This window comes from Miscanthus floridulus, chromosome 3, assembly GCF_019320115.1.
Source record: "Miscanthus floridulus cultivar M001 chromosome 3, ASM1932011v1, whole genome shotgun sequence".
NCBI lineage: Eukaryota > Viridiplantae > Streptophyta > Magnoliopsida > Poales > Poaceae > Miscanthus > Miscanthus floridulus.
The window spans coordinates 76,591,263-76,603,080 of NC_089582.1; the positions used below are offsets into that span (position 1 = coordinate 76,591,263).

At 42.8% G+C, this 11,818-nt stretch overlaps 1 protein-coding gene across 1 annotated transcript; it reads right to left on the reverse strand.

The window, feature by feature from the left end:
- Window positions 1-7,412: 7,412 nt before the first annotated feature.
- LOC136543906 (uncharacterized) lies at window positions 7,413-9,929 on the reverse strand. The gene has a single exon (XM_066536227.1). It carries the CDS (start codon window positions 9,927-9,929, stop codon window positions 7,488-7,490), a length of 2,442 nt encoding a protein of 813 aa, XP_066392324.1. The 3' UTR covers window positions 7,413-7,487.
- Between the last annotated feature and the right edge of the window lie 1,889 nt (window positions 9,930-11,818).

Below are 11,818 nucleotides of genomic sequence, written 5' to 3' on the forward strand. Positions count from 1 at the left end.
AATGGATCCAATGCCAACTATCTTATGGGGTGTGCTATCACCCATTAACACAGAGCCACCACCTTGAACAGAATCATAAGTGGTAAACCATTCTTTATGAATGCATATATGAAAAGTGCAGGCTGAATCCAGAATCCATTCATCATCAATCTTTGCACATCCAGCAAAAGTAACAAGCATGTCACCTTCACTGCCACTTTAAGTAGCAACTAAAGCCTTTTACCTTCATCTTCAGTTTTACCTCTTGACTTAGATATGCTATTTTGCTTTTCCTTGTTTTTCAACTTGTAACACTCTATAATATAATGATTGTCTTTCTTGCAATAATGGCAGAATTTATCGCCCTTCTCTCTAGACTTTGAATGGCCCCTATAGCCACTTGAACTTTTACCTCTAGATCCACTATAGGATCCCTTCTCCTTTTGCCTACCCTGAACAGACAAGCCTTCTGCTTGTGAACTTGAACTTTCAGCTGATAACATTTCTTTCATCTTTTCCTTGGCATGCAAGGCTTCATAAACTTCATTTAGGGTGAGAGTATCACGACTATATAGTATTGTATCTCTAAAATTTGAATATGAACTAGGTAGGGAACACAAAAGAATAAGACCAAGATCCTCTTTACCATATTTTACCTCCGTTGACTCAAGATCAGCAACAATCTCTTTAAATTCTAAAAGGTGATCCAACACCTTTCCTCCATCTTGCATCTTATGCAAAAACAACTTTTGCTTAAGGTGCATCTTGCTAGTGAGATCCTTTGTCATACAGAGCTGCTCTAACTTTAACCATAGTCCATCAACAGTGGTCTCCTTTAACACCTCCTGCAAAATATTGTTTGACAAATGGAGATGAATTTGACATAAAGACTTGTGGTCTTTCCACTTTTCAGCATCAGACCAATCTGTGGTATTCTTCCCACCAAAACTATCTAGCGCATCATCCCATTCAGCATGCGTCAGAATTGCCCGCATCTTGACTTGCCATAGAAAAAACCGTGTGTCTCGATCCAACAATGGAATATCATACTTCAAAGATGCCATGTCAAAGAAGCCTGGATTGAATAGGCAAGAAACTTGGCTCTGATACTACTTGTTAGGAAAGAACTGACAAAATAAGTATGATCACAATCACAAGAGACACTAATTTATGTGGAAACTCCTCTGGAAATCAAGACATGAATACACAAAGGTAATCTTCACTATTCAATATATCTAGTGGTCTACAAATGGAAGGGATTTACAACTGGTAACTCAACCCAAGCATATTACAAGAGGAAGTGGAATTGAAAACGCAGAAGAGTTCTGCTAATTGTGTTACACTTTTCCTTACGTGTTCAACTAGTTTATATAGGACGAAGCATGCAGTCAAATCCAAATAACAAGTGGCTGAACAGAACCCAAGCAATATGCAAGTATGCTACCACAAAATGCCTTGCCGATATAGGACAAGCTAAATTAGACATCGTCCAACAATAGGTGCATGTAGAAGCCTTTAGGAATTCAGAGCATATACCAACATGGAGGAGCTTGAGGGGCTCATCGAGGGTCTGAAGCTCTTAGAGGAGGAGAATTGTGGGGTTGCTTGGAAGACGTCAGTGGGTGATGGAGGTAAGGTGGTACAGGCAGTCGAGAAGCTATTCTTAGCAAAACCTAGGCAGGCACATAGAAGGGATGAGCCAAACATTGGGGAAAATTTGGTGCCCTCTAAAGGGAGTCCAATATAAGGAAATTGTCTAGGAATCTCCTTATTTTACTTCCTGAAACTGGGGTGAGCGGCCGACAAAAATGAGGGGCTGTGGGAGTTTGGCGGTGATTTGTTTGTGGTGGTGGGTTTTGATGGCAAGAAATGCCTGAAGGATCTGGAGTTTGTATACACGCTGACATGGATTCGTGTCTTCGATCTATCACTTGGCCTGATGAATGATGCCACCGAAAAGGAGATCACTGACAAGGTAGGAAAGACCCTAGTGGATGCTGATGATGATGGATCAACAGTTGGGGGTTATCTCAGAATTGAAGTTAAGTTGGATATTTGGCAAGGCACTGCTTTTGGGGGTGATGATGATGGATCAATAGTTGGGGGATAGGATTGTCGATGCCCAACCAAATATGAATTTCTCCCAAACTTTTGCTATGTTTGTGGATTGTTGGGTCATATCAATGAGAAGTATGGCAAGGATGAGAGGAAACAAGATGGAAACTGGTTGCTGGTTAATCCTTCATGTAGAAGAGTGGCCTATGGTACTCAGAATAAAGGGTTGAATGGGAGTATTTGGGGGGGCATTAGAAATCTAGGAATAGTGATAGTTGGGGAAAAGAGAAGAGTAAAATGACTACTCCCTGGTCAAACGAAACATCCCAGCATACAGAGAGACCTATAATAAAGTTACAAGCTCTCTGAAAAAATCTAAACCGCCAAAAGCCTAAGACATGCAAAATTTCCTTTGAGGAGAGTGGAGGGTTGGAGAAGGATGAATTTACCAAAACCTGTGAGGGAAAGAGGGGATTTGGTAGGGAGATTAGGGGAGAGGGAGGAATAGAAGAATCGATGCTTACATTAACAGAGGAGTTGAGGGGAGGGAGGGTCTGCACCACACATATTATAGAAGAAGGGGAAACCCTATGAAGGACACAATAATCACATGTGGGGAGATTAAATAAATGGAGGTGGATAAGGTGGGTAATACAGGGGATGAGATGGAGCAACTAGGATGAGGTTGGACCAGAGCTCACTTTGTCCCATTTAACAGGCTATAGCACATGCCCTTGTGGGGGAGAAGGATTTTAAAAAGGATAGAGAAAGTACTTTGGGGAATAGGATATTGGATAGGACCTATAGAAGAGTCCAGCGGGAACACAATGGCTTTGAGGAGGGTCTCAACTTTAGAGAGAGCAAGAAGAGGTTGCTAGAGGGAGAGGAAGGTGATGATGGGAAGGAACAAAAGAGGCAAAAGATGGAGGGAGAAGATGTGGAGGACATGACGATCTTTGCTGATTAGGTGGTATTACAGGAGAAGTTCCGCTAGGAAAGATGAGTATTGTAACATGGAATTGCCAGGGTGTAGGGAATGGCCCAATAGTTGTGGGCTTCTAGATGTCCAGAAGTAGGAGTCTCCTGATGTATTTTTTCTTAAAAAAATAAAGCACGACAACATATGGATGGAATGGTGGAGATGGAGGCTGAACATGCCTAATATTCTGGAGATTTGTGGTATGTTCACCATCAAGGGAGTTACTCAAGAGGCCAGCTGACTTTGCCTCTTACTATTCTCATTGCTCGGGAAGGCAAAGCAGTGGTTCTACTCCAACTATGAAGTCATGAACACTTAGTATAAGTGTTTCTACGCATTCATCATCAAGTTCTTCTCGATGGGTAAGACTAATGACCTTCATAATAGAATTTCTAGTTTTCAAAAATAAGTAGATCAGTGCATCCCCGGGCATGGGAATGCCTTCAAGAGTACATTCTAGCGTGCCCACACCGTGGAATGGAGGATTGGCTCCTAATCCAAAACTTCTACCACAGTCTCATCAACATGGCTCACGACCACATCGATGCTATTGCTGGAGCCTTCTTCTTGGTGAATGTGAATGAAGCCAAGAACCTGATCGAGACGATGGTTCCCATCCAAGGGTGGAGCAATGAATGAGTCCAACTCCGCAAGCGAGGAATGCACACTGTCATGGAAGCAGGTATGTTCACTACCAGGATGGATCTTCTCATGAAGCGACTACAAGACCATGAGAAGCTCAATGGTCAAGAAGTTGTTGAGGCCATGGATGCTCGCATGACATGCGAGGCCTATGGTGATAATGGACATTTCAGAGATGCATGTCCCGGAACCCATAAAGATGTCAACTTCATTAACAACAATGGGTATCATACTCAAGAAAATCAAGGATCGAATCAATGCTCCAACCACCAAGGAGGTAACATTTTCAATGGTTATAACAATATCAACCTTCTCTTAAATATCTTGTTCTTGGTAAAGCTAAAATAAACGAGACAATTAATAAGAAGTTGTATACTAATGAAAAGATACTTGAAAATATTAATGCTAAACTTGATGACTTCTCCTCTAACATAACTTGAGAAAACAACTTAACTTTAACAAGATACTAGAAACCCAGTTAGCTGAGTTAGGAGCAATAGTTCCACCTTCCAAAAAAGGAAGAATTCCTGGGAAACCCGAGGAGCCATTCGAGACCATCAGTTTGGTCACCACAAGGGCGATACGCTATTGGACCCTCCCTTCATGATCAAGAAGGACAATTTAGGGAGGCCAATCATCTAATGCTCCATTGGACCCTAGACGTTAAACAATGGCATATGCGATCTCGGATCAAATGTCAACATTATGTCAAAGGTAACATATGACAATCTCATGTATGCACCCTTGTCCTACAGACATCTGGTGAGTGCTAAACAACACCACCGACATCACTCTCTCATCTCTTCGCAAGCGTGCCAAGTCTCAAATGTTTTGCCAAACATCTAAGCCCTGAGTTAGCATTTTCAAAATGTTTTTTCATAACCATTTTTGCTTGCTACTCACCACACCACTAGGCCTAAATGCAAATGATGTAGTTCAAGACCTAGTGGCACTAGATAACCATGTTATCTAATTAGAGCTCCCCTCTTAATAGTATAACTATCTATCCTAAACTCGAGCACACACTCTATTGCATCTTCACTGGCAAAATAAAAGCCTTATTTATACCTTGCCTTCACAATATTGGATTTTGTTTTTCTCTTTTTTCTTTTCTAAGGACATTGTTCCAATTAGATTGATCATATTTAATCCATTTCCAAGCCTTGCTCATCACCTTGGTGTGGACCTAACCTAGCTTAATCACACACTTAGCAAAATGTTAGTCCATAGTTGTCTCAATTACCAAAACTAAACATTGGGCTTTTAGAAATTCAACTCTGTTTCGAAGGAAACAAAGAGAGCTTTGCATTCGCTACACATGATTCAAATTTAACTAACCTCAAACAGTTCAAGATGACTTGACCAAGGAGTTAGTCAAAGATGAAGGGGATAATTTAACCCCCAACTAGAAGAAGGATGACGAACCCGCCAAGGCACAATCAAATCCAAAGAATACCGAACAACACCGGTGGAAGAAAGGAGTGCAGTCATCCATGTTATATTCTCTAGTACCTTATGAAGCATCATCGAGCTAAACGTGTTGGAGAAGTCCAGCTCAAGGACTCAAAATCATGGGTCCTTTACGAAGGAAAAATGGCTGTTGTAGAGATGTATTTGGTGCTCCACTTATCTCGTTGTCCTCCCAACTAGGCTATGTATCTACTTGTATATTTGTACGACTATGTGGTGCTTGTCTGTTTCATTGCCCTCCTTTATTGATTTACCCCTAATAGACTTTGGTACATTAATAATAGTATAGTAAAGTCATATATTCATTATTATTCTTAGCCACGCTTCCATGTGGATAAACAAATACGTTACCTTAGAATACTTTCGAGTGAAGTGCTACAACATTATTCGGGCACTTGAGAAATTATCACTTGAGCACAAGAAATACCAACAGGGCCCTCCTCCTTCCTTGTGGTTGTTGGTCCCATTGTCATGTTGGGGTATGGGTGGTGTTGGTGTTGTGACATTGATTTCTTCTCGGTTGTGGCCCCTTCAATCCATGTACATGGCACATCCACTCTGAGAAAGCACATTGCATCCAATGGTCATTGCTCTGGAGTGTGTTTCTTCACCTTTTACTAGGATTGAGGGCTTAGGGAGGAATTAGGTGGGTAGCACACGAGACACACATTTGTACTGGTTCAGATACGGGGTGCGCTACCTCTAGTGGAGAGTAGATCTCTTATCTTGTATGCTTGGTGTTTACAAGGGGCACTGATGTCTAGTTGCCTAGTCTGCTAGGATTGCAATGGTGCTATAGGACATATCGAATGGAGGCTCCCTGCCTCACCTTATATAGTATGGGAGGTAGGGTTATAGATTAATCTTATTCGGTCGAGATATAGGTTTCCTATCCAGTTACAAGGAAATCTATCGGATAGAATCCATTACTCTTAGTATATCTTAATCCCCAAGCTCCATTCAACCGGTTGCTTGTCCACCAAGTTTGATGACATACCCCATCTCGGCTAGGCCTCGTATTCGGTCTCCTTGGCCCACCCTACCTGGAGTGGGCTCTTCTGTGGGCGGTGAGGTACCCTAGGTCTATATCACTGACAGCTGCCCACATAATTCTCTGTGCGCGATTTACTGATCTTCATTGCCGGAGTTCATCCATTTGACACTATTTACCCATATACTGACCCCTTTAGACACGCCTCCATCGAAGTGACACGAATGATTAAGTGGCAGTCTTGTTCATACTAAACATGATCAAGTATGAAGTGATTATACGATACTTTTGTTGTCATCAAAGTCTTTCGCATTCTATGTAGTCTAGGTCAGCAATGTTGACTTATTCATAAGATAAAATAAGAGCATCTGCTAGCAAATATATATACAAAAAGGGGGATGATATAAGATTCAAATAACTCCAAAATAGACACTAGAAGATGGAGGGCCATTTTAGGAAAATCTAAAACTGGCTCCATATTTTACAAGCTAAAACATTTTTTAAAAATTTTTCCAAGATTAAACTAGATTAAAGATTTTTGGAATTGTATATATTTTCTAAAAAATGTTTGGATAACTTTTGAAAAATTATTTGTATAGCTTTTTTTTAACAAATTGTATTTGACCCGCTTGAGTATTAACGTAATCCAATTTATCATGTTTGTGGTCAACGTGGTACCACATAGGCTAAAACCGTCATTTAAACCACCGAGGTTGTGAAAACAAATAGTTTTATAGGTGGAGAGGAAAATCAGATTTAAAAGATAGTTGGGGGTGGGGATTGAAAGGACTTTATAGGGAAAAGAACTTGGGCTATTTGGGCCAAATTAGACATGAAGAACTCGGCCCAAGAATAAACTGCAATAGGAATTTCATTTAAATAAGGAGGAAGGTTTGAGTCGATCATAAATCTGAGCATGTTTTGGATTTTAAGGGAATTTAGAAGCAAGAAACTTTTCTTGATAGTTGTATGGAAAGGATTGTCCCGGTGTTTGACGCATTTGAATTGAAACAAAGGATCAAATTCAAAAAGTTAGTGATAGGTTAAAAAAACCGTACACAAGCATCACACGCGTGGTTAATGCATTATTGGTTTTCAAAATAAATTAAATATAACTATTTTGTACATACTTGTTTAGGTTTTACATCAAAATTCAAAAAAGTTCAATGAGACTGAAATTAAAGTGTCGACAAGCAAACTCAATCGATCAACCATATAAATATGTGTACACGCAATAATAATCAAGCAAACTTTTCTAAGGGACGAACCACACCAAAGTATAAGCAAAAGATATATATATCTATGACACAACAAATAGAAATGCCGAATTGCAGATGAATCGTGCCAGAATCTGTCCTAATTCCTTTGTCCTTACACAGAAACATCAACATGCGTTGTCGTTGTTTCCTTGATGCGTTCGATCGCGACTTCCACCGGCGGCGTGTCGGCCGGTCGGCTTATGCCGGCATGTGTGGCCATCGCCCAAAGCACTGTGATGAACTCGCCGCCCTTTGGTAGCACATTCTCGTGCCCTCCCACGCACTCCTCGTTGCTGGAGGCTGCATTGTACACGAAGAGCTCGACCCAAAGGTTGGCCAGTACCTTCCACACGCCCTCCTGTTCATCAGGATTGGCAGCGGCTTTCTCTTCCAGTAAACGCGCCAACGCCGCGCCCTTGCGCACGACCGCCGCCGCCGCAGTTGTTCTTGCCGTCGCCGCCTTAGTTTCGTCTTCCAACACCGGCTTGCTTGACATGATCTTGCCGTACCTGGTGTGCCTGCACGGTGAGAAGTAGTAGCCCCAGAAGCCAAGTAGGTCGTACAACTCGGCCTTGAAGCCCTTGAACACACGCTCCGTGCTCTCCTGGTTGTCCGGGAGCAGCTCAGGGTGGAAGGCCACCAAGTAAGCGCAGTACTTGGATAGCGTCATGGCCACATTGTTGGTGTAAGTGTGACCACCCTGAGCCTGAGCCTGAGCCTGAGGAGGTGGTGGATGGTTTACCTCCAGGAGGATGGTGGCGACGTGCCAGGTGAGGATAACCTCGGCGACGCTGTCGTTGTCGCAGAACGGCAGGAGGTCGGAATGGCCCGCCACCAGTGCGGACCTTCCGTTGGTGAGAGTAAGAGAGGTGTAGCTTCCATCAGCGTCGTACAGCCTGGTGAAGTAATCCATGATGGAACGCTTCACTTGTTTGGGCACCGGAATGGCCGGAACGAGGAGCGAAGCTTTGAGCGGGAGATGGGTCGGCATCGTCAGCCCGCAGAACCTGAGCACGGAGAACTGGTTGAACCTGATGCCTGGGCGGGTTATCAGGCTTCGTACCAACAGGATGCAGCGGATGGCGCAGCCCAAGGTGCGGCTGTTGCGCCACTGGGGTTTGACTGTGTACTTGCAGATCAGCGACACCAGGAACCAGTCGGAGAGCAGGAAGACGAAGAACTCCCACACCTCTTCGTAGATGAACATGAGGAAAAGGAGCGAGGTGATTGTGAAGTCAACGGTGCAGAAGAACACTACGGGGTACTTGAACACCCATCGCAGGCATCGAGTCATCTGGATGGCGCCGAAGAAAGTGAAGTAGTTGTCGCTGTGTATGCTGCGGAAGGCGAACGGGACGTCGCCGTTGCTGCACAGAACGATGAGCACGAGGCACAGGACGAACACCACGAGTGGGAGGAGGAAGTAGTTGGCTATCAAGAAGAAAGGGCTCGCCAGGACGACGGGGACCACGGAGTGGTAATACTCGCACAGGAAGTTGAGCTCGTCGTTTGTCACCTGGAACGTCACCTCCGCCGCCGCGCCTCCTCCTTGCCCGTGCCGGGAGTACTTGTCGTACAAGCCTCTAAGGATGATTTCCCGGTAGTTCCGGGTCTCTGCCGCAGTCGCCGCTGGAAGGCGCTCCAGCCTCCGGCGAAGCAGCTTGAAGAGCGAAAAGGACAGGCAGAGCCGCCTCAGCCGGTGGCTTCGGTCGAGAGAAGCGAGCAGAGGATCGGTCTCAGCGAGCCTCCAGATTTTGCCGACGGTGGCAACGGCGTCGCCGCCATCACCGTCGTCTTTGAGCCTGTATCCGCTTGGGATCGCTTCAACCACCAAGCTGTCTTCCTCCATGACCGCGTACCGGCATCCCTTCAGCAGCTCGTCCCCATCTTCCTGTCGGATCCGGTGCCCCTGCTGCTCTTTTTCTAGCAGCTGAGCCATGTAGGAGGTGATGACCCCGGCGTTCTTGCCCAAGGCGAGCGAACATTTGCCCACCTCGGCGAAGGAGACCCTCTGCACCAGCTTGGTGGCACATAGCAGCCAGAGGATGCCCGTCATCGCCCTCCTGCCGGTTCCTTGCAGGTTGGAGAAGACGAGGCCACCGAGCCAGAGCACGCGCCCGGCATGCTCGATGGTGCCTGAGTACGAGTACCCCTGCATTTTGATCGCCTCCACCTTCTTGCTGAGGAGCTCTACAAGGAGCATCCAGATGAGGATGAACCGTGCTCTCAGCGGGAGCTCCGACTTGAACCTGCTGTCGTTGTCCTTGCTATTCTTGGCCTCCGAGAAGAGGTAGGACATGACGGGAAGGAACAGCGAGAGCGCCGAGGTGAGGCCCAGCCTGACCTTGGGGTCCAGAATGGCGCTGACGCGTGACAGCCCGCTGAAGAGGTTGAGGTTGAAGAAGAGAGCAGTGAGGACGAACATGATGAAGGAGGTGGACAAAGTGGCCGTGTCATTTAGCTGGCTGTTATACGAGTCTGTCAGGTTCTTGAAAATGCTGATGTTGTTTGCGCCACAAGCCTCCGCTAGGTTTCCAGCATACAGGGGCTCCATCACGCTAGCTTAAGGGCTGGTGGCTGCTTGGGTGAACGCTCACTCATGCATATATATAAGGATAAATAGGAGAAGTCTTGAGCGGGGGTTTGGATGGCTTGAAATAAAGGGAAGGTTCCCTTGAGCATCATATACATAATATAACACCTATATATGTGTTTCAATTAGCTTCCATCATACTCCATCTCTCTTGAAATATAAGGGATTATTCGAGTTTGTGTCCTAGGTCGAACTATATTAAGTTCGACTAAATTTATAGAGAAGATTATTAACATTACACATCAAAGTATATTATAAAAATACATTTCGTAATGTATCAAATTAAGCTAATTTGTAGTTCAAAATATTTCTCTCTTTTTTTTCTCTAAACTTGAACAAAGTTACTATAGTTTGACTTAAAATAAATTTGCATTCCCTTATGTTTTAGAATAGAGAAAGTATGATTTCTCAGCCATCTAACTTTAAGGTCTTGCTATATATGTCTCATCTTATTATAGATCGAACAACTTTGTATAAAAAACAGATGTTACACGCTATGTTCATGTTACAGTACCAGAAAAAGATTTTAGAAGACAATCTCTCTGATTAATAAAGGTGGGTACACTTAGGGACCACATCTGTAAATGGTCAGGCAGCCTTCAAGCAAATGCCCACTTGTATTAATCATTTTCAGAGGAAGGCATCCCAAGGTGACTGCGTCGTTTAATCGATTATTAATTATTAATAGAGGCGAGTGTGCTAAGGCGTCCACCTCTAATGCACCCTCTGAAAATGACTATTAACAGAGACGGGAATTCTGAGTGTGTGCGTCTAGAAATCGATTAACAGAGAAAAACATCATAAGAGACCCGCCTCTAAAGTAGTTGCAACAAAAGATAATCCATGACTTTTCCAAATAAAGTTGGATCAAGATGAAATTTATATCAAAATTGTAGCTATGATGCAATCTACAACTTTGTAGCCAAGAAGTTTTTATTTGAAACTGATTAGAGCACCAAAATGTTGTTTTAAGCTCATAAATGTTGAAAATTAAAATTTTCAAACAACCTCAGATGTTCCCTCAAATGTTCACATGGTCTATACCAAAGCTGTAGATACTATCTATAACTTTGTAGTTGAAAAGTTTTTAATTTGAAGTTTAGAATCCTAAATACGTGTTTTAAGGTCTTAGCTTTTGAAATTACAAATTTAGAATTTCCAAGCGATCTTGAATGTTCACATGGTTAATACCAGAGTTGTAGTGGTCGGTCTAATATGCAAGTTTGTTGTTGATAAGTTTTTTATTTGAATTTGCTTATAGTCCCAAATATTTGTTATATAAACGCATGTTTAGAGATTTAATTTTTTAGATTTTCAAACAATCTTGGATGGAGACATATCATATATCAGTATTGTAGGTGTTTGAAAAATTTAGTACTTTGTAGTCAAAATTTTTTCATTTGAATTCATTTAGTAACTAAAATATTTAATACAAAATTACAAAATGTTGAAATAAAAAGATAGTATTTTATATATACTCACAAAAAATGTATAGTGCAGTGGTAGAGAAGTGTTATTCAAGCTGTAGATTGGGAGTTCAAGTTTGGGAAACACTTAATTTATGCATTATGCATTATTACTAAAAAATTACTCCTAAAAATGATTGTAACGCATGTGTAAATAATTTTGTAATTGCTGTAAATGAGGTCCATCTAAAATCCAGATATTAGAGCATCTCCATGTGTCTCTCATAAAATCATTAATTGGAGACTCATTTACATGAAAATCATGCTCCATATCTTTCTACTCCACAATAGTTTCTATATATTTATACACCTCTAAAGGTCAGTCCCGTTCTCCACCTTTAGCAAGGGAATCTAAAATAGTGGATGGCTATATTTGTAGATCTA